The sequence below is a fragment of the Abrus precatorius genome, unplaced genomic scaffold (assembly GCF_003935025.1).
Source record: "Abrus precatorius isolate BTA unplaced genomic scaffold, Abrus_2018 Scaffold3, whole genome shotgun sequence".
Lineage (NCBI taxonomy): Eukaryota > Viridiplantae > Streptophyta > Magnoliopsida > Fabales > Fabaceae > Abrus > Abrus precatorius.
In genome coordinates, this window is record NW_020874373.1 from 31,947,325 (window position 1) to 31,975,318 (window position 27,994).

At 33.0% G+C, this 27,994-nt stretch overlaps 4 protein-coding genes across 10 annotated transcripts; 3 read left to right on the forward strand and 1 right to left on the reverse strand.

The window, feature by feature from the left end:
- The first annotated feature begins 201 nt into the window (after positions 1-201).
- On the forward strand, positions 202-2,524 carry LOC113860973 (subtilisin-like protease SBT1.9). The gene has a single exon (XM_027493562.1). The coding sequence runs from the start codon at positions 239-241 to the stop codon at positions 2,522-2,524; it is 2,286 nt and encodes a 761-aa protein (XP_027349363.1). The 5' UTR covers positions 202-238.
- A 4,211-nt stretch (positions 2,525-6,735) lies between these two features.
- LOC113862494 (wall-associated receptor kinase-like 1) lies at positions 6,736-9,098 on the forward strand. The gene is made up of 2 exons (XM_027495578.1): positions 6,736-7,590; positions 7,915-9,098. The coding sequence occupies exons 1-2, from the start codon at positions 6,744-6,746 to the stop codon at positions 9,096-9,098; spliced, it is 2,031 nt and encodes a 676-aa protein (XP_027351379.1). The 5' UTR covers positions 6,736-6,743.
- Positions 9,099-11,524: 2,426 nt separating this feature from the next.
- LOC113860971 lies at positions 11,525-18,269 on the reverse strand. 7 transcript variants are annotated; one of them, XM_027493559.1, is made up of 9 exons: positions 17,571-17,727; positions 17,250-17,422; positions 16,867-16,995; positions 16,528-16,767; positions 14,870-15,700; positions 14,136-14,185; positions 13,716-14,026; positions 13,392-13,549; positions 11,589-12,951 (listed from the first exon to the last, which is right to left on the reverse strand). In XM_027493559.1, exons 4-9 carry the CDS (start codon positions 16,714-16,716, stop codon positions 11,743-11,745), a joined length of 2,748 nt encoding a protein of 915 aa, XP_027349360.1. In that variant the 5' UTR covers positions 16,717-16,767; positions 16,867-16,995; positions 17,250-17,422; positions 17,571-17,727; the 3' UTR covers positions 11,589-11,742. The 7 variants fall into 7 exon arrangements, with proteins under 7 accessions (XP_027349362.1, XP_027349361.1, XP_027349360.1 ...); XM_027493561.1 differs by lacking the exons at positions 17,250-17,422; positions 17,571-17,727 and adding an exon at positions 18,103-18,269 and having other exon boundaries at positions 11,525-12,948; XM_027493560.1 differs by lacking the exon at positions 17,250-17,422 and having other exon boundaries at positions 11,528-12,948; positions 17,571-18,109.
- A 2,027-nt stretch (positions 18,270-20,296) lies between these two features.
- On the forward strand, positions 20,297-27,478 carry LOC113863154 (sterol 3-beta-glucosyltransferase UGT80A2-like). Its single transcript, XM_027496612.1, has 14 exons — positions 20,297-20,410; positions 20,579-20,760; positions 21,099-21,335; positions 22,381-22,492; positions 23,058-23,228; positions 24,524-24,587; positions 24,794-24,851; positions 24,952-25,129; positions 25,286-25,416; positions 25,932-26,034; positions 26,124-26,200; positions 26,281-26,328; positions 26,416-26,565; positions 27,080-27,478. The coding sequence occupies exons 1-14, from the start codon at positions 20,317-20,319 to the stop codon at positions 27,284-27,286; spliced, it is 1,812 nt and encodes a 603-aa protein (XP_027352413.1). The 5' UTR covers positions 20,297-20,316; the 3' UTR covers positions 27,287-27,478.
- The last annotated feature ends 516 nt before the right edge of the window (positions 27,479-27,994 follow it).

Sequence of the window (27,994 nt, forward strand, 5' to 3'; positions counted from 1 at the left end):
TTACGTGATGTTTATTACGTAGAATCAATAAAAAGCGCATTTTCTTATCAATTATAGCACTATTAAATTTTTCTGCAAGAAAAATTTCTGTCCACGATTTGGTGAGTAATATTATCCTCACATTTGCAAATAATTGTCTATGTCAACATCATTGATGTTATACAAATTGAACTTTCTTATATATGCATGTATCCATCCTATTTGAAAGACAATTTTTCATTGCCATCTGCATAAATCAATGGAGCCAAAGTCTAATTTTGTGTTTTCACTTTCATTCATGTTCCTATTTACTCCATTGTTTCTGTTGGTTCTTCATGGCAATGTTGAGAGTTCCTCATACATAGTTCACATGGACAAATCCCTCTTTCCTCAAGTCTTCAAAACTCATCATGATTGGTTTGAATCCACCATTCATTCCATAAAAACAACACTTGATCAACCATCCAAGCAACATCAGAAACTACTATACTCCTATAACCATGCCATGTATGGCTTTAGTGCAATGTTATCTTTAGATGAGTTAGAAGCTCTTAAGAATTCTCATGGCTTTGTTGCAGCATATGAAGACAGAACTGCCACCATGGACACCACTCACACCTTTGAATTTCTCTCCCTAAACACTTCAAGTGGCCTTTGGCATGCTTCAAATTTAGGGGAGGGTGTGATTGTGGGTGTTATTGACTCTGGTGTGTGGCCTGAGAGTGAAAGCTTCAAAGATGATGGCATGACCAAGAACATCCCAAACAAATGGAAAGGAACATGTGAGGAAGGACAAAACTTTAACACTTCCATGTGTAACTTCAAATTGATTGGAGCTAGATATTTCAACAAGGGTGTGATTGCTGCAAATTCCCAAGTTAGAATCAGCATGAACTCAGCTAGAGACATAAATGGTCATGGTACTCATACCTCATCAACAGTGGCAGGAAACTATGTTAATGGTGCCTCTTTCTTTGGCTATGCCAAAGGGGTAGCCAGAGGCATTGCACCTAGAGCTATGCTTGCCATGTACAAGGTGATTTGGGAAGAGGGTCGTCTAGCTTCTGATGTCTTGGCTGGAATGGACCAAGCTATTGCTGATGGTGTTGATGTGATTTCCATCTCAATGGGTTTTGATGGTGTTCCACTTTACAATGACCCTATAGCAATAGCTTCTTTTTCAGCAATGGAAAAGGGGGTTGTGGTTTCTTCTTCTGCAGGAAACTATGGTCCAAATCTTGGTAGCTTGCACAATGGAATCCCCTGGCTTCTGACCGTGGCTGCAGCCACCATAGACCGTGCATTTGGCACTCTAATTCTTGGAAATGGCCAAACCATTATAGGATTGACCTTATTTCCAGAAAATGCCATAGTCAAAGATCTTCCACTTGTTTACAATAAGACTATATCACCATGCAACTCAGTGAAGCTGTTATCCCAAGCGGCCACAGCAGGGATCATTGTGTGTGACTCAAATTCAGACCCTTACTCAATATATGACCAAAGGAGGCGTGTTACCAAAGCCAGTTTGTTAGGGGCAGTGTTTATCTCTCCTATATACCTTGAAATAGGATTTATGGACTCTCCGAGTATTGTAATCAGTACACAAGATGCACCATCTGTGATCAAGTATGCAAAAAGCAATAACAAGCCAACAGCTAGCATTAAATTTCAGCAAACATTTATTGGAATAAAACCAGCACCAGCTGTTGCCTCATACTCTTCAAGAGGTCCTTCACCTAGCTATCCTTGGGTCTTAAAGCCTGACATAATGGCACCTGGCACTAATGTTCTTGCTGCCTACTCTCCTCATATACCAGCAGCTAGAATTGGCCTCAATGTGTTCTTACCAAGTGACTACAATATTCTCTCTGGAACATCCATGGCATGCCCTCATGCTTCTGGTGTTGTTGCTCTTTTGAAGGCTGCACACCCTCAGTGGAGTGCTGCTGCTATAAGGTCAGCACTAGTCACCACAGCTAGTACTATAGATAATACACAAAATCCAATTAGAGATAATGGGTACCTTCCTCAATCTGCCTCCCCTCTGGCAATGGGAGGTGGTGAAATTGATCCTAATAGAGCACTTGATCCAGGTTTGATATATGATGCCACCCCACAAGACTATGTTAATCTCCTTTGTGCTTTGAAGTACACCACCAAACAAATCTTAACCATTACAAGGACAAACTCTTACGACTGTGTAAACCCATCTTTTGACATTAACTACCCTTCATTTATTGTTTTCTACAACAACAAAACAAGGTCAGTTTCCAAAGAGTTTAAGAGGACTGTGACCAATGTTGGAAATGGTGCTGCTACTTACAGAGCCAAGGTAACACAACCCAAGGGCTCTATGGTGACAGTGTCACCTCAAATATTACCATTCAGTTATAAAAATGAGAGGTTGAGCTACAGTGTTATCATAAAGTATGCCAAGTACCGGAAAGAAAATATCTCATATGGGGATCTTGTTTGGATTGAAGATGGTGGAAAACATAGTGTTAGGAGCCCAATTGTAGTGGCACCAAGTGGAATTGTATAGGTCTGGTTAGAATTATTGTTCTAATGGCCATAAAATTCTTAACTCCTTCATGGGACACCCCAAATATAAAATAATTGATTGTAAGTAATTTGGTATGAGCTCTCATTTTCTGGGTCTTGGCTATATCTATCTAGCCACATATGGCCATAGCTGTTTGTGGAAGCGTGATTCTGAAGGATTTGGACAAAACTTTGAAATGCATCACTAGTCGATTAATTTCACTGATTGCATGCATTAAAGCCAGGTGTCTTCACCAACACTCTTGCACAGCAAAGACTTTTAATTGGGAATATTTCTTGCAAGTTATTGACAGAAGAAATTTTGATGTCACATTGCTATCGAATATAATATTTTATGTTTAAAATAATTTATTTCTTATAAAAAAATTAACATATTTAATGTTGCTTCCGGATTATGAATTGATTACTCATCGGATAAGAAAACAAAAATACCATTCGCTCTTCATTCACATTCATATAGTTGAATTACTTCGTAAGCTATTTAATTGTTTTTATATTCAACTTAATGTATTTCCTATTAGATATAATATATTTAATATTGCTTTCCGCAGATAAAAACAAAAATAGAATAAGCTAGAATATAAAAACCATTCACGTAGTTTTCAAAGTAGAATTATTTTCTATGCCACTTAGGACTAATTTAAAAAAATAATATAAAAATAAATTAAAAAAAATGTCACAAGTGAAAAAAATTGTATCTTGCAAATTTTAGAGAAGTTGAATGAGAATTTTCAAAAATTAACAAATTATAAGTCATTTCTAATTTATGAAAAAAGTTTTATTATTTTTATATTATTTTTATATTATTTTTTTTATCAAGGCTTCTCTCTAAGTATACCTAAATTAGATTTATATAACTAAAATCAAAGTTTATTAAGAAATATAAGTTGTCTCATGTATGGTATTTGAATTTAATTTTCTTTTATACACTGATAATAAAACAAGTAAAAACTTATATTTTTGAAAAAAAAAAATGTGTATGGATAAATAAATTTTTCATATATCTTTATAATATTTTATTAATTTCAATTCACAATGTTGTTATATTTTAACACATTTACTATGAAATATCTTTATTTTTATCTCTTCCAATGGATCATTTAATGTAATATATAACTTTTTTATTTAATATTAAAAATTATTGGCTTCAATTTTTATAGCAGAGAAATTATTATTATAAATTATCTTTGTTCTTCTTCTTTATAATCTTCATATGTCCTCTGAGTATCTTTTTTTGGGCTTCTTGCCCCTTTATTAGCAAAAAAAGAAAATTAATTTGGCTCTAAATTTTCTTAAAACTATTTCTTTCTCTTTTTTTTGGTAAAAAAATTATATATTTAATTTTTGTCAGAAAACGGTTTAAAGGGAACAGGCCGAGTTAGGCCCAAGTTAATCCAGTCATTAATCATATGTTATTTTAACAATCAATTTAGGTTTATACCATACACTTTATATAAATTAAAAAAATAATTATCGTATATTATATAAAGCGTAAAAAATAAACAATCAAATCAAGTGTTAAAATAACATTATTAATAAAAAAAATTCTATTTGTAATTTATTTGATTTAAGCCAAAACACATAATTTTTCTCGTCAACTTACAATTTAGATTAAAAAATTTGTAGATAACTTTTATTAAAAATTATATTAAAAAGATAATAGCTTAAATATTTTGATTTTAGTTTTTATAGTTTTTTTATATTTTAAAAATGATTGATTTTGTGTTTCATTGATATAATTCACAAAAAAATAATTATTAGTGTAAAAATTGAGACGTGCTAATATTTAAGTAAGCTATATTATCATTTAATAATCATTAGAAAACAAAATAATTTTTAAAAATGTAGAACATAAAATCAAAATATCATATATTTTTAGAGAAAAAAACAGCCCTAATTCAAGTAGGTTCTGCTAAATAGTTTCCTATTTTGTCAAAGGCATGCATTTGTTTTTATCACATTTGGTTTCTTGTGAAGAATAAGGCAACAAGATTGGGACAGGACGTGACTTGATTTGAGACCTTAATTAGCCCGTGAACATGAACATTGAATTTATCAACCAAGCTCTTTCTACAATATTTTGATCCTTGCAGATTGCAATTACATAAAATAATTACCATGGATCCATCTGATTATGCAAATTTCTGTCTTATTTGACAGAGAAGATTCATATCTATCTTATTTGATTGTGATGTTGTTCTTATACTATTATTATGTTATAAAAATCAATTTATATAAAGATAAAAAAACAATTGTATCAATTGCAATGTTCGATTGTACGAAAATGATACAATTTTTCTTGACATAGTATAGTGAAGCAATTATCAATTAATTGTCTTTAGAAAATTTTGTTTACAATCAATTATCATAAAAAAAATTATAACATTATGATAAATGCCAATCAATGCATTAAGGATATTGGTTACAAAATGTAAAGCAAAAAAAGTTATTAAAAATATTATTGATACACTTTTATTATAATTTCAAACCTAATTTTTAAAAGAAATTTTCTGTTTCTTAATGAATTAACTAACATCCTAAGAACATTAATTAGTAAAAGCATAACTTTATTGACAATTATTATCAAGAGGGTTTATTTTCACCTAGGAAGGCGAAAAAAAATTATTCTACTTATTCATAAATTAACATGGCTTGGAAATATTTTATTTCTCTTTAGTTATGAGAATTTTTTATTCTCATGTCACTTTTTTTTTAAGAATATTAAAACATTCTTTTTTACTAAACGCACCTTAAAAGAAATTAAATATTTATCATTTGAGAAAAGATTATTATTATTATTATTATTATTATTATTATTATTATTATTATTATTATTATTATTTAATGAAGATTTGTCACATCGGCTAAAATGGAGTCCGAATCATCTTCTCCTTTTTCTTATTTATTTTCTCGTCTAATGATTAAAATTGTTATAATACAACTTTGTTTTAAACTTATCAATTCTTTCAAAATTTTCAATAGTCAAAATTGTGTCTATATTAAATTAAGTCAATGATGTTTATAAAGAAATATTAAAAAAAAAAGCACCCAAACAAATAAGATATATTATTTCACGTATAACAGTGGATAATTACGAGAGAAAAAAAAATAAATTAGCTTCATTTCAGACTTAGTACAATTCAAAGTCGTGATTCTTTTTTATTTTTCTAACTAACAAATTATTCTGAGAATCTAAAAGAAAATAAAAAAAAAATATGAGATTGGTAAAAAAATTATACAAAAAAAATATAAGAGATGTTGAAAGAATTAAACGGATAAAATTTTAAAAAGAAAAATGAATCTGATTCAAATCATAGTCTATATTTAAGAAATGGAAATAATTCATTTTACGCCAAACGTGACCAATTCGTGCGAGTCAATAGTGTTTTTATATTGGCTCAAGTTCTTATTATTGAATAAAAACGAAGAACAGTTCTTTTTTTTTCTTCTTCCACTTTGGTACCATCATTCAAGTTATTTTTTCTTCGATGTTTACAAATCGATCACAAAGCGAAGTACATAACTGTGATCTCTGTTAAAAGCTTAAGCCTAACTCATTTTTAAAAATTAATTCATGAAAAAAAATGTTCATGTCTTATACAAAAACGTTTAATTATATTTCTAATTGACATAAGATATTTTAATTAAAAAATAACTCGAAACCAAAAACGAAATATCGTTTTAAATCACACAAGGGAACGGGTCAAACTAGGGAATGTCTATGACTATCAGCCTCACCCTCACAAAGCCCTTTGGACTATATGACTTGTGGCAAGTGTCTTTTCCATAGCCTTGCTGGTTACACTGGTAATGCAAGCAAGATACTTTTTTAAACATTTTTTATTTTTAATAAATTTTAAAAATGTGTTAAATAATGTGTTGGGATGGAAATTACTATTCTCATTCAAAGTTTGATAAAATTTAACATTTTGTTGATTCATGATTGGGCCTAATAGAGTATAGTCTCTCACGTAATCAATAACCAAAATTTTTGCTGTAGACATTACAATATGAATAACTGTCCTTGCCATCCATATTTGAAAATCATGTGCCAAATCCTCTCATGCTGAATATTCGGCATACCAAGACAAAGGATAAAACATGCAAAACCGCGTGACAAGAATCATGCTATTGCTACCTTTTAAACGTTGAAAAAAAGTGTATGCAACTCCTTTGTTGTCTCCTCTTGAAACTTGTTCATGGAGCTTCACAAACTCATCATTCTCAACACAATCCTGCTCCTATTATGTATCTTTCCTCACTCATTCAATAGTCAACAAGTGTATCTCAATGGCACTGTCTATGATTGCTCTGTGAACCCTTCTGCATCTAAAGGATACCTTTGCAATGGCCTTCAAAAATCATGCACTTCCTTTTTAGTTTTCAGGTCAAAGCCTCCCTATGATAACCCTGTAAGCATTGCCTACCTTCTTGGCTCTGAAGCATCTACCATAGCCTCAATCAACAACATCTCAAGAGATAACAAGATTCCTTCCAATAAATCAATCATTGTTCCTGTCTTTTGTTCATGTTCTGGAAACATCTATCAGCATAACACACCTTACACTGCCATCAAGAATGACACATACTATGAGTTGGTCAAAGAAACTTTCCAAGGCCTCACCACATGCCAGGCAATGACGGGTCAGAATTACTATGCCCCTATCAACATTTCGATTGGTGCTGAGCTCACAGTTCCAATCCTATGTGCTTGTCCCACAGCAAACCAGGCAGGAAGAGGGGTTACCTCTTTGTTGGTTCACTTGGTGAATTATGGTGACACAGTTAAGTCCATAGGAGAGGCTTATGGTGTTGATGAACAAAGTTTGCTTGAGGCCAATGAATTGTCAGTACCACAAAATGCAAACAGCAGCATTGACATCCTTGCCTTGACACCTATTTTAGTGCCTCTAATAGGGAAGAGTTGCAAAGAGAACCCAGATAAATTCTATTGTAAATGTTTCAATGCAGATGGAAGCTCCAAGGGGCTCTTCTGTGATCAATCTGATGGTAAAAAATTCCCTGCCAAATTGGTTGCTGCATTAGGTATTTTTGTCTGAACTCTCTTAAGTAGAATTAAAAATTAGTTTTATTGAAATTTTGGTTTTCACTTTTTGGAATAACATATCCTTTGTAAATGATTCACCTATTGAGATAATGTTTGGTTGTTGTTATGGATTCCCCTAGCTGAGAGGAGGCATAGAGTAGAATGAATGATCAGTGATGACACCATGACAACATTTAATTTTCACTTAAATAACTAGAGTACTTTGAACTTGTTATTTGCTAATTTCTACAGAACAAAAGGATGTTTCTTGCAAGTCTATCTTCCATCTGAATTTGAAAAAAAAAAAAACTTTGTATTTGCAGGAGTGGGCATTGGTGCAGGCTTTCTATGTTTGTTTCTTTTGGGGTACAAGTTATATCAATGCATACAGAAAAAGAGACATAATATTTGTAAGGAAAAACTGTTCAGGCAAAATGGTGGCTACTTGTTACTAGAGAAGTTCTCATATTATGGAAAAGGAGAAATGGCAAAGCTTTTCACTGCAGAGGAGCTACAAAGAGCAACAGATAATTACAACAAGAGTAGGTTTCTTGGTCAGGGTGGCTATGGCACAGTGTACAAAGGAATGCTACCAGATGGAACCATAGTTGCAATTAAAAAGTCAAAAGAGATTGAAAGGAACCAGATAGAGACTTTTGTCAATGAAGTGGTCATTTTATCTCAAATTAACCACAGGAACATTGTCAAACTCTTGGGTTGTTGTCTTGAGACAGAAGCTCCATTACTAGTCTATGAATTTATTCCCAACGGAACACTTTCCCATCATATACATAGTAAAGACCATGAATCATCCCTTCCATGGGAATGTCGCCTTAGAATAGCATGTGAGGTTGCTGGAGCATTGACATATATGCATTTTGCAGCTTCAGTTCCTATCTTCCATAGAGACATCAAACCCACCAACATACTCTTGGACAGTAACTACAGTGCTAAAGTGTCTGATTTTGGAACATCAAGATCAGTTCCATTAGATAAGACTCACTTAACCACAGTTGTAGGAGGAACTTTTGGGTACATTGATCCTGAATATTTTCAGTCTAGTCAATTTACAGATAAAAGTGATGTATATAGTTTTGGAGTTGTGCTTGTAGAACTCATAACTGGGAGAAAGCCCATTTCATTCTTATATGATGATGATGAGGGTCAGAATCTGATTGCACAATTCATTTCTTTGATGAAGGAGAGTCAACTTTCTCAAATTTTAGATGCAAAAGTGGTTAAGGAAGCAAGGAAAGATGACATTCTTGCCATTGCAAATCTTGCCATGAGATGCCTGAAACTTAATGGGAAGAAAAGACCAACAATGAAAGAGGTTTCAACAGAATTAGAAGCACTGAGAAAGGTACAAAGTTCCTTGCAGATCAACCATGATCATAAGTCAACAAATGACGGAAAATCATTTGAGCACAGTCCTAGTGACATAGTTCAAGAATGTACAGAGGAAAGCATGTCACTGTCCTTGCAACTAGAGTCCATATCTCTCTAGGAGGCCATATTGATACCTGATTCTTCATTTCTTTGTAAGTTTTTCTGTGTTTCATTCACTATTCAGTATATGGATAAAAGTGTATCCCCTAAGATGGCTAAAGAGAAATGACAATATTTGAATTTCTCCACAAAATCATTAGTTTATAATTGGCTTACAACAGTTTTAAAAAAATACTAACAACATACTTTTAATTATTAATTAAAGTTTATGTGAGTCTCATTTTAAATTTAATTAGTCTTACTTATACTTAATTAACAATAAAGAATATATTAAAAAAGGCTATGTTAAAAAATTTGTTCTTTTTACTCCTCAAACATTTTTCAACGCTGAAAAATTCAGTTGAAATTTAAGATCCACATTCACTTAACATGGGGTCACATTATTTCCCATATTTACAAATTGCTAATCAAACAAAACCATGCAAAATTCACGGACAACCTTTTGACAGCGCACAACTGCTATGGAAGTGGGTTATCAGCTACAACAACATCAACATTTTTTTATAGTTACCAGCTGGCACTATTATGATAATCAGGTATGCTAACATCATAATATGCGTCACTATCAATAATGATCAAATCTGTTTGCGGACATCAAGTTCTTGCTGCACAGATTTTGCTTTTTCACCATCTTATTTTTTTTACTGAATAGGTTGAATCAGTGAGACATTTGGCACATGTTTAGTGGAAGAGGGTGATGTACTAGCCTTACCATCAAATCAAATTTGGATCGATTGACTTTGGAAGAAGAACAATAACAGCTTAGTACTATTTAACATATAGATTATTTCGACCTTACATAACCCTTTTGGGTAAAGATGAATTCTGTTTAGCCTATCAAAGTAATCACCAGCTGAAGGAGCAAATCAGAAGTATATATAATTATTTTTTGAATTAAAACAATTTTTGCAAATCCAAGAATGTTATAAATGTTCTAATAGAGTCGAAGTGAATTTAGTGAATTATGCATTTTTCATTTACGACCCAGTGGAAAAAATCTAAAGTATTTATCGTTTACTTTGTTCGGGACGTGTTTACTTTTATGATTTTGATTCGTATTATATTAGGACTAATCTACAATAATTACTTGTCTTCCTAACCTTTTGGAATGTGGTGTTGTGAGATAAGAAAATTAAGCTGTGAAACAATTATTACAGGTACATATAGTAATAGCAGTATTTTTGGGCACTGCTTATTATGCGTGGAGCAATTGTTTTTTCGTTGTTATGAAGAAATTGTTCAGTACATAAAATTGAAAAGTTATGATTCCGAATTGGTCAGCAAGCTGCACTACACGGTCAAATTTTACGAAGCAATAGTTTGCAAATTGCTTGACGGAGTTGTTATAGTATTTTATATTTAATACGTGTAATATCGTAGAAGACAGGAAATTAATAAAAAATTTAATCATATTAATGTATTGAGTTTTGAATTCTACAATTTTATTGCGTATGAATTATTATTATTATTATCACAATATTTTACAAGTTAAAAAAAATATTTTATATTATCATGTGTCTTACTTAAAATGTTAATTAAGAAATAAAAAATAATTTTTCTTATTAAGAATAATGTTAGGATACATTAAATATTAGAAAAGCATGGTCTATAAATAGATGAGCAATACAATGTATCAATTTGTATCTGTCTAGTTGAATGAAATATTATATAAGTTAAATAACTCTTCCTCCTCTCTCTTTTCCCATGCGTGTGTGTTAAACTTATAGTGATTAAAGAAGCAACGAAAAGTGACATTCTTATCATAGGAATCTTACAATGAGATGCTTGAGACTTAATGGGGAAGAAAATGACAAAAAATGAAAGGTGTTTCCGCGGAATTAGATGCATTGAAAAAGATACAAAGTTCCTTACTTATCAACCATGATAATGAGTCACCAAATGATGAAAAATCATTCAAGCACAGCATAAGTAAAACTGAGAATCCGAATTCTACAAACAGAATCCACTTCCTTTTAAGTTATCAGATTTATACCATATTCTTTGTTAATTATGATTTGTGTTTCATTTTCAGCACGTGGATGATGGACTCGTATCATGTAACAATTAACATGTAACCGAAAGATGGCTAAGGATAAAGGAATTTATTCTAATTTCTCCAAAGAATATCAATCTAAAATTTACCCCATAATGACAACTAGTTACAAACTAATTTAGAAAGAAAAATGATAGATATAATGGTGTTTCTACTTATAAATGAGTTACATAACTCACAGATTGTTACAGAATATGAGAGGATAATCAACTAAAGGTGGAAAATGTTCACAAATTGCTGATGTGACAATTGAGTAGAGCACAAAGTTATTAACATGACATCATTATATTTTGCACTTCAGAGTTTATAAATAGACAGATAGATTATATTCACATCAACCTTCTTTTGTTTTTTCTCAACATAAACATAATAATAAAATCGCGCATTTCATCATTTTTTTGTTTTCTTCAATAAATGACAAGGATTTAATATCCCTAAAAAATTCAGTGAAAATATAAAATCAACATTCATTTAGCACAAGGTCACATCATCTCCTACGTTTATAGATTTCTAACCTACAAAACCATGCAACATGTAACCTTTCTACAGCTTACAACAGTTAATAAAACAGCAAATACATTTTTAAGATTTACAAGTTGGCACGGTGATCATCAGATATAGTCTCTTCAGAAGATGTGCCACTATCAATAATGATCAAATCATCTGGTTTACGAACATGATGCTCAATAGACTTGTTCATCTTCACCACCCCATATTTCCTTCTTGAATAGGTCGAGTAGTGAGAACCATTTGACATGTGTAGTTCATTTGTCCTCAAACCATTGAACAAATTTTGAGGCACAAAGCATGACTTACCAGCATTAAGGCAATGTTCAGCAGTTCCTGGCATCTGTGGATGAGAATTCAATGAAACAGCTGAAGACATAGTTGGCTCAAAAGACTTTGAAGGAGGAGTAATAACTGCTTCTCTAAGCCAGTGAGGCAAATTATTCTTAGAAGCCGAATAATTAAAGGCATAATCGTTAGAATAAGAGTTTTCACCAGAAATACTCAAGCTTCCTGAAGAATTGAAAAATCCCATTTCATATTTATCTATATTGTTGTTGTAAGAGGCTCTCCTGGAATGAACAGTTGGTCTGTGCCTGCCTGCAATGGTGTTGTTTATTTGAAAATTAAACCTGGCAAGAGATTTCTTCAAACTTGATTTCGGGTCTAAGTAGCAAAAGTTTCCTTGCAATGATGCTGCTGCTGCTGGTGGATACATGAACTGTGGAACACCAATGTCATTCAGAAGTTTTAATTGTTCATCTTCCCACCTCTCAGCAAGGTCCCCTGGTACCCTTAATGGAGAAAACCGCAATCTTTGATCCCTTAGCATAGCATCCCAATTGCCCCTACCGTGTCGCCTCACGCCAATCCAGAGATAATCCAACTCCTCTTCAGACCACATGATAGGGTGTGGCTTCAAATTTTCTTGAAACTTTCCTCTTTCATTTAAAATTCTAGTTCTGCGTACAAAGTTGTCAAGCACTACCTGGTGCCTGGGAAGGAATGGTTTCCTGTTTGAAGACTGGCATAATCCATCTTGGACAATATCTCTGGCGGTTGAATTTGACAGAGGTAATGCTGAAAAACTATCAATGGAATCAGTGCCTCCAGTCTTGAGCTCCATAGGTAAGGACAAACCCAGAGAAAGAGAAATCTTTGGCATGGGTTTTGGTCGATTAGTTTTTGTATGTTGAAGATTCATTCTTTCTTCAGACATCATTAAACCTGCCAATTGAGGTTTAGTACAACTTGAGCAAACACCATCTATAGCTTTTCCTTCTGAAATCTGGATGTTCAAGGCAAGGAGAACCAGATATCAGTAATGGGCAACATTATCATCTTGAAAAAGCAACATATAACATGAACTTCACAGTTGCTGATATTCACAAACTCATGCAAAAAGCAGAAAAAGGATGAGAAATACTTCATTCGTGAAGTAAAGTCTATGTATAAGACATTTTAAAAGATAGCCCAGTAAAGGGAGTCTTGGTAGTTGGTACACAAATTTCCAATTAGGGATAAATTAAAACATTCATATTTCCAATTAGGGGAAAAGGAGTAATGTCTTGTCCAGTTAGTCTTCAGTTAACTACTTAATCATTATTTCTAACTTCGGTTAATTCTTCCTATTTGGAAATATGGTTGCAAGGATTCATGACATTGCTGTTTCTAAAATATAAAAATATCAACTTTGAAGTCATAGAGATGTGTAAAGGTATCCTTCCGTACCTGTGTATTTCTAGAGTTCAAAAATTCCAGTTCAGGAACTTGATCTTCGGCAATGGCAGAACTACTACTTGCAGATTCCAATTTGGCCCCAAGAGTTCTCAGCCTCAAATGAAGGGGATGCTTATCAGTACCCAAGTTCAAATCAACGCTGTGCTCTTCTGTACCACATGAAAATCCTATATGAATTATGAACTCTAAATAAAATGGAAAAATGCATGTTGAAGTTTGCAAGAAAATTATATAACAGAAAAACTACTTCATGATTACAGAACAAAACATTCAGATTCATCATTTACATGTTTAAGGCTGAGCTAAATATCATACCTGCAGAGTTAACAGGCAGGTCAAACTGAGGTTGGTGTTCCCCAGTTTTCATCAAGTCATAGCATGAAACGTTTTGAATGGTCTCTCTTACCAACGGCTGGGAGTTCTCCAGTACCTGAGCAGCAGTTGTGACAGCAGCAGAGGAATCTCTGGAATCAACTTTGATAGAGACTCGTAAGTAATCCTTATGTAGATGTTGGTCTTCCTTGTAAATCAGACAACTGTGACTTGGTTCTTCTGTTCCAGCTGTATGAGAGAAATTTTTTACTATGTTCTCCCCATGACATAGTTGCTCACTCACATCTGTTGTACTGTTAGAAATAACACAATGATATACAAGTTCCCCCCAGCAACAAACAATTTCTATTGGATATATAATATTAAAAAATTGTAAATTATTTTGTGAAAATATACCAGTACCAGGTTTCAGAAACAAATCCTCGAGGGCATGGAGAGTCAGCATTTTTATCCTGTCATAGAATTAAAAGCTACTGTGATTCACACGAGTCTGCAATCAATTAATTAACAGCAGAATAGGACACAAACATCATTGATGGATGAAGTTTCTTTTTCTTTTGACAATATGAGATTCTCCACACTAGAACACCATGTTCCACAACATACACTAGTCCAAGAATTTGTCAATCAAGAAGCAAAAATCAAAGTGAATAAAGTTATTTTGAAAAATATATGCTTAAATACACAAATCCATGGATAATAACGACTTGCATTTGCCTCCAGACCAGTACCGTTTCAACAGAAGTCAACATGTTTGTTTTGACATGAGGTCCTCTCCACCTAAAATTTCATGTTCCAGTTCCACAACATAAAATACTCCCAAGAATTTGTGAATAAAGAAGCTAAAACCCTTTTTCAAATAGAGTAAAGCACTTCATAAAATTTAAACCAGCATAAGCAGAAAAACATAATCCCATGATTCACTGCATTGACCAGTCAATAGTCAATACATATATATAAATCGGCAATGGAGAAAGTAATAATCATAAAATGTGGTCCAAATCAGAATAATAATACAAACAAGCTTCTATGAATAGAATCCTCTCCTAAAACATTTTAACAGTAACATAGAATTCATGAATCAATCAGAATTTCAACAAACCATAAGGTTTAAGAGAATCACCAGGAAGCCATACTTTTTCTTGAGTTTGACAAAGCTCCCCTCTTTCTGAAAGCTCTGCAGATTGATTAAGGTCTGTTAGAAAAACTGTAGAGCAGCTTCTATATAATGTTTCATCTTGAGTTTCATTCAATAATTTCCCTCTTTCTGAAAGCTCCACTGATTGATTAAGGTCTGGTACATTATCTACAGGACATTCCTCACAAGATGATTCATCGCTAGAACATGGATTTCCATTTGCAAGCATGCTCCACTTGGTTAACACTGAAATATTTTCCTTCTTGTGCAATAACTTGCTTTGCCTATCAGTCCCATCCAAACCTTTTTTTCTTTTGTAACATCGGTTGAAGGTTATTAATGGACTGATCAAGTTGGTCTGCTTAACCACATGACCAGGTGGGTTTATGAAACTATTATCTTTGGTGTGAGAATCAGTAGATTCATCCACTGAATTATTCAAAACGGGAGATTCATTAACATGTGAAGAACTGAATTCCTTTGTAATGGATGTTTCTGAGTTGACTAAATTACAACCATTCCCAGCATCCAATTCAACTAATGGGGAAATAATTTTTTTATTAGAACAATTTTTATGGGCATAGGAACTTCTCTGACTATCACAATCATTTTGTGAAGCCTTTTCCACTGATGAAAATTCACCAACATCCCTCTTGGCTTCATCCTCACATGAATGAGATGCTGAAAATGATTTCTTTGTGGTAACCATCAATTCTGTTGCATCATAATTTCCAAGCTCTCCTGCCCTGAGGCCACTGGGCTTTTGAACTGGAACCAAAGATGAACAATCTGGCTGTTTGAAGCATGGGATTTTTCCATCACTAGTATCCTATGAAACAGATAGATGAATAAGCCTGTCAGCATGCAATCACAAGAGCTCTCCACATAACAGGCAATTGAATGTTATTCCAACAGATACTTTGTTTAGTCACAAGAAATAATTGGCTTACTAAGAAATTTACAATTATATGTTGATAGCAGTTATCACAACGCATCATTAGATCCCCAGTGAAATCCAAGATGAAACTTAATATTTTATAGAATTCTCTAGCATTTCCATTATTCTTTAAAAAGAAAAGCTCAAGTTTGGAGATTCTTTGTGGCCAAGATATCTCGCCTACATCTTTAAAAACCTTGCTAATAAAAATATTCACTTTTCTATCAGCTTCTTCATTCCTCCATTCAAATCCCTCATTTTAATCTAGGCCTTCTTGCTTTCATGTTATACAATATATTACAATCAAAAGGTCTTAACTCAGCCAAAAAGCATTCAACCAGACCCATCCCCAGCAGAGGCAAAGCTTCTTATTTAGAAAGAACTTCCCAGTTAGTCACAGATAAGAATTGCCATTGCCAGTGGTGGGTTCAAAAAAAGAAAAAACACTACATGATAGCAGTATGAGAGCATCATACTTTTGACTTCCAATATACATCAATCCACTTAAATTAAGTATTTACTATTTTGTTAAAATAAAAGCCATCTTGATTTTGTAGAAATACATGAATCAACCCAGCTACTAGCTAGTAGTTTATGCCAAGTGTTATAAGAGGCTTGACAGACAAATCTTGCTAGATATGAAATAGCAGGGGAAAAAGAGAGTCACTTGTGATGTTCCAGAAACAAATCAAAGAAATCAGAAGTTGCATCAATCTCACCCTTGGTTTTTCTTCATGCTTTTCTGATGACTTCACCTCAGTTAGCTTGTCATGTTTAGTTTGTGTAGGTAAAGAACGATTTTGGGCACCTTCACAAGCTGAATTTTGGCAACAATTCCCATGGATAAAACTACTACTTAGAGATTGCCGCTTTCTTTTGTAAGTTAGAAACACTTTGCTGCCAAACATTTATACTTCTTTGAAAAGGACTCCTAAACTACTGAATGCTAGGCTAAAGCACTGAAAACAAAAGTAAATATCGGTCATGATTGAATGGAGCTCATTCCATGAGGAAGTAGGGAGTTCATTATTATGAATATAGCAAAATAACTGACTTACAGATTGAATATATCTATCTCAAGAATCACAGGACACATCTCTCACAGAATTTTGGATTGTTACAGCATATATCTTCAGTCTACAAAGCCAATTTTAAGCCCTTTGTTTGAAATACCCTTCTAATTTAACCTGCAAGTTAGTTCAAAAGTTCTTAAGCGGCTGTAATTGGCATAATCTAATATGAATGAATGCAAGAAGGATAAACAAGTTTCACCCCAAGCATTTGAAATATTATTACCTAAAACTCCACTAGGACCTTGCAGAAACATATTGTGATGGTAAAAAATCTTAAAGAGGTTTTAGTATCAGCAAATTTTCATTTTCATTATATGCAAAACCAAATGGAAACTTGTGCATTTTATAACTTATAAAAAATGAATGACCAGCTATGCAGGGCACATCATCGTTGCTATGACAATAAGGTAGATTCAAGAAGCTAAAGTAAAAATGCCCATCTTTTCTTTTACAGAGAAGTCCAAGGCGCCACTGAATAAGGAGATTTCCATGATTTTCTTGCAGTTCCTTCACCATAGAAAACCACAAACTCCGAAAGAACCTTAGACAGCAATTGCATTAATAAAAAATTGACCAGTGGAGCATTTATGAGGTTCTCTAACTTAAAATTCCACATTTAGGCAATCCCTAACTGAAGAAACTTTTACAGATGCATCTTCCAAACAATAATTTTTTTCTTCAAAACTTACCACCATTGATCCAAAAACTTGTTTCTTGTCACTACCACAAGAGGCAAGCCACACTAAAGCTCTCTACTAACCTGGCCTCTAACAAGTCACCACCATCCACACTCAACGAATTTCAAAGCACAAGCATGAAAATGCACCATTTAACACAGCAAGTGTTTGCAAGAACAAAGGGGGGTAAAAACCAAACACAGCACAGAGAAAGGAAAAAAGAAAGAAGAAGCTTTACTCATAAACTGAAGATTAACATATCTAAGACAAACCCCACCATATTTTTTCTTTAAACCAAATAAAAAAAGATTCCTTGCAGAAAAACCTAACAAGAGAATGGGTCCATTCACAATAGAGAATCACGAGTTTCCATTTACTGTTCATCCGTTTTCTACAGCACCCAAAAGAATTTGTGAAATTTTAAGCCATGCAGATAGCAAAAAGAATCAAACTTTGGCAAGCAGTGAACCAAAACAGAAAAAGAAATGATAAAAATGAAAGAGTGAAAAAAAAAAGAAAAAAAAAAAAAACAGAAGCAGCTTACAAAAGATGAAAGCATAGACAGGTGAAAGGAACAATAATACACCAAAGTTGAAAGCTCTTGCTATTGTCAGTATCTGTGTCCACTCTAAAGTACTTTGAGAAACGTAGCAAGAGCAAGAGCAGTCCTTGTACAATGTATTTGGTTCATGTTTTTCATTTTTCTTCTATGATGTTTTTTTCATTTTCATTAATAATTAATAATAATAGGAACACCCTCACTGACAGCAACGTTGCTTTTGCTTGCATTTTCACTCCAATAATGTACACGTCACTTCACAGAGGTTATTATGTAGGCCCAGGCCCATTTCTCAACCCAATTTGAGTAACCACTAAGAAACCAGACCTTTTTGCTTATGGGCCATAACTTGAAATCCTATTTCTGTATCATAAGCCATTATATATATATGAGATAATAAGAGTTGCTACAATTTTATTTTTGTCTTCATTACGAAACCATACTTTGAAAAGTTAGGCATGGCAGAAAAAGTAGGTCACCCCCAACCACACCTATCTCCATTATTAAATTTAATTGAGCTTGAAAGATCAAGTTCACCTCAATTTAATTAAATCTTCTTAAGCAAAGATTTTATTTGTAAATCAAATGAATTTCCAAAATTAGCGATTCCAAATATATTGTTAAGGTTGTAGGTATATGTCAAGAAGGATTGAATACAGTGATAATTGATAGTATAAAAGTCAATCTCACAATTATGTATTGATGTCTGTGTAAATTATTTAATAAAAATTTCAAAAATCATAAAAAATACACTTCAAAGTAAAAGAGATTATTTCAGTTTCTTATAATTTTTGTGTCAATATTTTTATTACTCAGTATATAATATTTGTTTTATAAAATTGCACGGTATATAATAAAAAATTATTACGAAAGTGTCCGTAAAATTTTATTAATAAAACAATATATGCGTACATAATGCTCATGGATATTTTGAAGATATAAAGGTTTGCCAATGTGTTGTTTAAAAGTTAAAAAATTAATTTTATATTTTAAAAAAGAGTATATATTTTAATATAAATATATTATTCAAAATAACTTATACATATATCTTAATTATATTTAATGACTTATTTTTTAAAAATTAATTCACTCAACTATAAAAGCATACGGGCATAAATTAATAAATTAAAACAAACTTTACTTATTCAAAAAATAAGAAATTACTTTATTTCCATAATTTTTAACATACTTATAATATATTTTAATAAAAATTCATTATTTTTTAATTAATAATATTTCCATTCTCATTTATTAGACTAGAGGGAAAATATAGAATTTATTTTTATTTGTTTATTTACATAAAATTCAAAGAGAATACGTAATTATATTTTTTTCGTTATTACACTTTTACCTGTATAAAATTATAAATATAATAAATAAATTATTTGTACTAATTAAGTCAAAGAAAATTTCATGATATTTTATGAAGTTTATTAAATAATTATAATAAAATAATAAAATCTTTTATGTATATATACATATATATTCTTTAAACATATATTGAAAAATGGAGGCAGTATTCAATTGCATTAACTCAGTAAGAAATTGATACTATTTTTATTCTTATTTATTGGCTAACAAATATTTGTTTATATTTATATAAAATTTAAAATAAATATTTATTATTACCTTTGAATAAAAAAGTAATATAAATATTTATATTTTTAGAGTAGTTAAAAAAATATAAATAAATAATAACTTCAAAATTAAATTTAATAAATTGATTAAACTTATTAATTTATATAATTTTTATTTATTTCTAATAAATAAATAAATAAAAACTGAAGTAATATGAATTTTCTTTATTTTATTATTAACATTAAAATTACATATTAAAGTTTTCATCACGAGGATAAGTTAAAAAGAATGGATATGCTCTTGAGGAGAAATAAATAGTGTTAGTTGTGTGGCGACACGGTTACGCATGGCGCCACCATGGGGGGTGACAATTACGCGGTGAGTTCGCGACTTGTAATGATCTATAAAAACGATGGAATTGAAAATTGAGTGAAGAGCAGTTAAGAAAGCAGAGAAGAACAAAAACGACGTGCCTTCGCTCTGTAACCGTTCACGTCCACGTGGCAACCACTCTCTATTCACGCTTTCTGCTTTCCTGAAAGCAAAAAGCATCACAACTATACCTTCCCCATCGCCACCACCAAACCCCAATTCTCTTTCCTCTCTCCACAACCATTCTCAATGGCCACCTCTCACCACCGCTCCGCCTCTTCTTCCAGTGACGTCTCTGTCTACTTGGACGCCAACACCACTGCCATTCCCACTCCCTCTTCCGGTAACTCTTCTTTTCGTTTTTTCTCCACTCCATTCGTTACTATTCTTTTTGTATATATAATGATCATAATACAGAGTTGTTTTCTAATGTGGAATAACAGTGTAAAATAATAATAATAAATTCACGTGGTTATATATATTGGTTTGTGTTTTGATTGGCCTTACGCAGGACGTATTCACAGGAATTCATCAACTACGTCGCGGAACGTGGATGTTGCTGTGGCTGAAGCTGAAACGCCGAATCAGGTTCAACCGAAGAGTGTTGCTCAAGTTAGTGGTAAGAGCAAAGGAACCTTCAGTGCAGCATCGGTTGCTAGGTTCCTCGATGAGACAGTTCCGTTCAAGAAAAAGGTTTCAATATATCACTCTATCTTATGCACATTTGAGTTTTTTATTGTGCAATCGGGAGCGAACTCGCTTTTTGTTTAATTATGGTGGCAACTTTGTTGTTCGAATGTGTTCGGAAATTGCTAGTTAGATTTATGCATCGATTGACTTGGAGGTTTTTATAATGAAATGTAGTTTGTATGCATGGAGGTTGTGGAGTATGTTGCTAAAGATCATGCTGTATGGCTTGCATCTATTGATGTTACTTCAAATGATGTGACTATAAAACGTTAAATGAATGCTTGTGAGTTTCTGGTTGCTTATATTTTATAATCCTTTTGAACTGTTTGCAAATGTGATAGATTGGATGGATAAGACGGGCTTCTACACTGAAGAATGATGGTACGGTTGAAATTGAAGTTCCAGGACAGGGAGGTAGTATTGAGCCTGATGTTAGAGGCTATGAAGCTGGTGATGAATTTAGTGATGCGATTTCCGGTCAGGATATTCAGCCTATTCAGCCACTTCAAATTGTAATGCTAATAGTTGGTACACGGGGAGATGTTCAGCCATTTGTTGCAATTGGGAAGCGTCTACAGGTTTTTTGTATTCCTGGCTTCTGCAGTGTTAGTTTTTGTGCAATGGTCATTTAAAATTAAGCATTATACCTGTACATCGTTACTTTTTTGGTGTGCTTGAGATTATGGCTTCCTTTGGAGGAAAGGTATCGAGCTTGTGGAAATAATTAGGGCTTGAAATGTTTAATTTTACTCTGTTAATGTAATGTTTCAAAATAATAGGAATTAGGTTATTAGTTTTTCTTTTCTTTTCTTTTTTTTGCTGAAGTTATTTATTCAAGGTTTTAAATTGTGGTTGGGCTTCTGTGTTGCAGGCTGATGCAGTCTGCAAAGTAAAACCTAGTTTATATTAATGGCACGAGCTTTTATGAAAACTGTAGTTAAAAACATGATATTCTGGACACCATTTATCGGTCTTGATAAATCCTTCAAATAAACATTGTATAAATAAGAATTAGCAAACGTTGGATGAACCCCCGTTGTTATTTGTTTGCAACAAAAAAATTTCTGTAACAGACAAAACATTTTCTAGTTTGCTACTTTTAGTGCTAAGACCCTGCTTTGGCTTGCTCCTGGGAACATCACTGGTCTCTTCTAATAAGTAATATGTGGTTTAGGTTTTCTTTAGCAAGTGGATATCAAGTTTACTGTAGGATTTTGGTTTTAACTTTTACAGTCTATTTCAGACAGTCTCGCATGTGATGTCTTACCTCTTCCACCAATTTCAAAATGACTTGATCTTACTTCGCTCTCTTAAGTTATCCAAGTTGAAACTGTTGTCATAGGAATCATAGCTGATCCTGGAGCTTGGTTCATTTTTGTTTTCTCTATGATTGAAAGTTGAAACTGTCAGCTTCTTCTGTGTTCCATAGTGGATTGAAACCTGTTTTTAATTATTGTATTACTTTATCAAACTCCTGAAACTTTCTAAAATCTTGGTCTCTTTATTTTTTTATATCTTTTTCATTCTCTCCTCCTTGATAAGCATAGTTTTTTTCAACTTATCTACTTATGTCAATTTTAATCCTATTTAATGCAACCTAGTTGAGGCTGGTGTCTTTTGCAGGTAGATGGCCACAGGGTTAGGCTAGCTACTCATAAGAACTTCGAAGATTTTGTCTTGAATGAAGGCTTGGAGTTTTACCCTTTGGGTGGAGATCCTAAAGTTCTTGCTGGCTGTAAGTATTTCTTATCTTTTCCAAAATATGATCTTGCTAAATAAATCCAACTTGTTTTAACGATGATTTAAAGGGTATGTAATAACTTCACCTGGTAATGGCCACTGGAACTATCTTTTATTAGTATCTTGACATTACAGTCTACCTTGAACCTCATAGTAGGACTCGTTTGTAGTTTTCTTTGTTATTCAACCTGAACATAATTAGATGAACACATTCATCTTTGACAATAAGCTAAGTCTAACGGCACCCCTTCCCCCCTAAACAAGAACTACAATTTATGGTATGCCATGAATATTTGTCAAAAAAGACATATACCCAGAAAACTTTATAAAAAGAATGAAGAAAAATATAGCTTGAATAGAAGTTAGATGAAAGATATATCAAATAAAGAAGTGATATTTACTCCACAAGAATGAAAGATTTTAGCACATTATGCCCATTTCCTAGGTGAGGGGATATTTGTACTACAGCTGTCAAAGTTAAATATACGTAGTCATCTGATGAATAGTATTTCTTCTCGATGTTCATGCATTCAAATTTTTTATATACATGTTTTCTTCAGATATGGTCAAGAATAAAGGCTTCTTGCCATCAGGACCTTCAGAAATACATTTACAAAGAACTCAAATCAAGGATATTATTAAAACTTTGCTTCCTGCATGCAACAAACCTTACCCAGATTCCAATGTCCCCTTTGAAGCAGATGCAATAATTGCCAATCCTCCAGCATATGGTTAGATTCTACTTCAATTTAGTTTTTCTTTCAATTTCATGATGCTTTGCCTCACAATAATTATAAATATCATTCACACAGAAGTCTTTTTCAATTGTAGCAAAAATATACATTCAAATATTTTATCAAGTAATGAGATTATATAGTTGTCAAAATTAGTTCAACAACAAACTTGATACCATAAAATTTAAGGACTTGTTTCCTCTAACCTGCTTGGTGAGTGCTGAATGGTAATCTCACAGTTCATTTTGACTGTTCCTGTATTTTATCTGTTAACTCATCAATGGTTACCAATTCAAGTCTTTATAGAGTAAAAGTACACCATACATTTTAGAGTATCTCAATCTAAAATTTCAATTATATTTTCTGTTAGAAATCAAGAAGCAATGAGAGAGTGATAGTACCCAGGAAAAAAATGAAAGAAATCTGAGAGAATTGTGGAAACCATTAGTTCTGAAGCTATTGACTGAAAGAACTAACTTCATCATACAGATTCTGTTGTATTTACCGTGTCTGATTAACCTCTAAGGACAAATATACTGTGTAGTTTGGTTAGACCATAGGAAGAAAAAAATTATTGAAAAAATTGCTGGAAATTTTCTTTTCTTTTTCTTGTGTGGTTTGGCACCTTGTAATACTGTTGAAGCCCTTACAAGGAAACATCTCTAGAGTAGCTTTTTAACTAGAATTAGTTTCCAAAATCAAGGTGTTGTGAGCCTTAAAAAGCAAAGTTTCTGTAGTCCTATGTTGATGGAGTTTGAAATTATTAAATTTAAGATGTGGACCAAGTTGAAGGCATAGGATGCAAGGTTTATTGGTTGCAGCAATTTTCAGGTTTTATATATTTGTTGTATTGATATAGTATGTAAATTTGATAGATAAAGAGCTAGAGGAACTACGGATTATCTCATTTCATAAAGAAAAGGGTGAACTAATGGTACAACAAAGAAAGGGATATAAACTATGGGAGTGTTCGTAGCTGTGAAAAGTAACTCATGACAGAGAGAGGGAAAGAAGACATACTTGGCTTAACTCGAATACACATTAATGATTCAATATCCTAGTTTTCTCTACCATAAGGAAACATATTTAGATTAAACAAGAGTTTCCTCCTTTATGTTGCTAAGAATGGGAGTCCCAAGCTTGGAAACTGCTAAAGAGCAAATTGAAAGGAAGTTTGTTAATGAATGGTAGAAATCACTACAAGACCTGGAAATAATCTTGAGTTTATTCACAGCTATTATGAATAACTAAAAATTATTTTATGTTATTTTAATGTATATGAACTTATGCAGGGCATACTCATGTTGCTGAGTATCTTAAGGTTCCTCTTCACATATTCTTCACAATGCCATGGACGTAAGTCTTGTTTGGTGACTTATCTATATTTCTGTTGAGTGCTGTCCTATATGTGTGTTATATATTGACTTAGGAATTAGGATAGTTCTCAGTTGTGCTCATTTATTGATTTCTATATTAGCATAACAAACATGTAAGTAGATAAATTTGGGGACATTTTTGTACTTTGCTCTTGAATGATGATGGTTGACTATATATATTTGCAGGCCTACCAGTGAATTCCCACATCCTCTTTCCCGTGTTAAGCAACCGATTGGATACAGAGTGAGTTCTAATGTCTGCCTGTTAATCTGAAGTTAGCCAATCTATTAATTCCCCATGGATGTCGAAGTTATTGTTTTACATTGTGTTTTGAGTCTTTCAGCTGTCATATCAAATAGTTGATGCTTTAATCTGGCTTGGGATACGAGACTTGATAAATGATTTTAGGAAGAAGCAGCTGAAGCTAAGGCCTATTACTTATCTAAGTGGATCTTATTTTTCTCCTCTTGATGTGCCCCATGGTTATATATGGAGCCCTCACTTGGTCCCTAAACCAAAAGGTTAGATATTTATTTATAGTGTGCTCTCACACCATTGTAGTCCTCACTCACGGTACCCTTACCCTCTTTGCATTTTCTGCACTCACTTTCTCTGACCTGGATCAAAGGATGTGGATGTGGTGATAGTCTAATTGTGTTTTACTTCTTGATCTGCAGACTGGGGACCTAAAATTGATGTTGTTGGATTTTGTTTCCTTGACCTTGCTTCAAATTATGAACCACCACAATCACTAGTGGATTGGCTTGAAGAGGGTGAAAAACCTATTTACGTTGGATTTGGTAGCCTTGTGAGTTTCTACATTCATGTGTTTAGGTCTGATTACACTTCGATGAATCTGCAGAAATACTGTTTGTCTAAATATAACTTTTCGAAGTGACATTTGCCAGTAATAGATATATGTGGCTTGTTCCGTACTCAGGCATTGAATCAAATGTGCCATACCTTATGAGAAGGGGAGTTTAAAGATTTATTTTTCTTACTTGTTCCAGGAAAGTGTCCATAATTTAATTGAGTTCTTCCAAACTATAACTCCACTAAAGAAGAGAGATCTGTCTTAAATGAAACTCTATCAGTAGAATATAGGATTTATACGCATTGAGAAACAAAAACAGAAAAGGCTTGCCCTAGAAGTGAAAATAAAAGATCTTCCATTTCTAGAAAGATCAATAGAATATGTATTTGTCAAACCATATAAAAACTAGAGAAACAAACCACTATTTATATTGAGCTATAATTCTGCACTAGATTGTATTAATCACTAAAGCACATCTAATGTAATTTTTTGGTTGTGGTCTTGAACAGCCTTTGCAGGAACCTGAGAAAATGACTAAAATTATAGTTCAAGCTCTGGAACAAACAGGGCAGAGGGGTGTCATCAACAAAGGCTGGGGGGGTCTTGGGACTTGTGAGTCATGATTTCTACTTCAAACATGCCATTAATAAACTTGTTTTGCTGCTCTGATTCTGAAGCACGTTGTAATTTCTGTTTCTCAGCGGCAGAACAAAACAAAACTGTGTACTTATTGGACAACTGTCCGCATGATTGGCTGTTTCCACGATGCACCGCTGTGGTACCTGCAAAATTTTTCTCAGTAGAAGTACTATTGTTTTTAATTCGAATTAAATTCTAGTTGAAAGTCTCAAATGTCAGGTACATCATGGGGGCGCTGGAACAACTGCTGCTGGTCTTAGAGCTGAAGTATGTATCGTGTAATGTGAAATCTTGTTAACTTTAGTGCTGCCTGTATCTTACAATAGGGTCAATCTTTATTCTCTTTTTCTGTAGTGCCCAACAACTGTTGTACCATTCTTTGGGGACCAACCATTTTGGGGAGAGCGGGTGCACGCTAGAGGAGTAGGTCCTGCACCCATCCCGGTGGATGAGTTTACATTGGAAAGGCTGGTTGATGCCATAGACTTTATGCTGAAACCAGAGGTAACATTTAACTGTGATCAGAGCAGGTAGTATAATGAATGTAGCATGATTGTGTTCCAGGTTCAGCCCTGTTCACGATGCATAAATATCTAATGCAATAATGTACCAGGAAAAGGAGAGAGAATATACACGTGATTATCCGTTTTATCTTTAGCCATGGATAATATAGTTTGTGCTTATCTAACATCCATTCTTTGATTGGTATGCATGCTATACCGATTTATTTTTGCTGTGCTATGGGAAAGTTACATATACTTCGGAGACAAAATCAAGCAAAAAAAGTTCAATTTACCATTTCCCCCCTGAAATAGTGTGGAATATGTGGGTATTAAACAAATGGAACTGTTCTTCACAACTTTAGCTTTATATGGTCTTTCAGACTCAGTTCTCTTTTGTTATTAAATATGGTAATAGGTGCTGTGGATTCATTGTCAACTTAAGACTAACGAAGCTTTCCTTTTTATTTTATTTTTTCCTTTTTATGTGTTTCTGATATACCCGGGATTTTATGCAGGTAAAAAAGCGTGCTGTTGAACTTGCTAACGCCATGAAAAATGAAGATGGAGTGTTAGGAGCAGTTAAAGCATTCTATAAACATTATCCGAACCAAAACTCAGATAACGAGGCCAATGCCAAGCCAGTTACCTCCGTAGCCGAGTACAAGCCAGTTCGGAAACGTTTCTCTATACGAGGATGCTTTGGTTGCTATACATCAGGATAGATAGCTTTCTTAATATATCGACCATATAGGGAAAAAAAAAAGGCCTTCTTCGTACAGCATATTTGTCCATGCAATCATGTTCATTCTTTAGTCTAGTTCTGCTATACCAGCAATTGAGAAATGCAAATTGCCCTGGTGATTTTGTTGAGCTTCTCCAGATGCATTTCGAAGTGAACGATCTAGTATTGTCCAATTTACTGTAAATACACAATAGCAGGGCCGACCCAAGCGGATATCCTAGCTTATTTATTTATTATTATTTTTCAAAAAACTAATTATTATTTGATCTATAACAATAATATTAACTTCCTAAGAGTAATGAAAATCCTTTCTCCTTAAAAAAAAAAACCTTCATTTTATCATATGATAAAGTTTTGACCTATCTTATTTTGGACTTTTTTTTCTACTCAAAAGAAAAATTGTTGTCAAAAAAATAAAATAAACTTTTTTTAATGAAATAAACATATACACAAATTACAAACTAATTTTAACAACTTCTCCGTCAGTTCTTATTAGTTACAAATTTAAACATCGAAAAGTACACCACCTATAATTTGTGCTTGAAAAATAAAGCTTAGGTTAAAAGTTTATAAAACTATCAATCAAACTAACTTGAAATTCATTTCTCTTGTTTTTAACTTTAACTTAAAATGGATTTTTAAAGAAAATATCTATCATTTTTCTCTTTTCATAAATTTTATGTCTTAA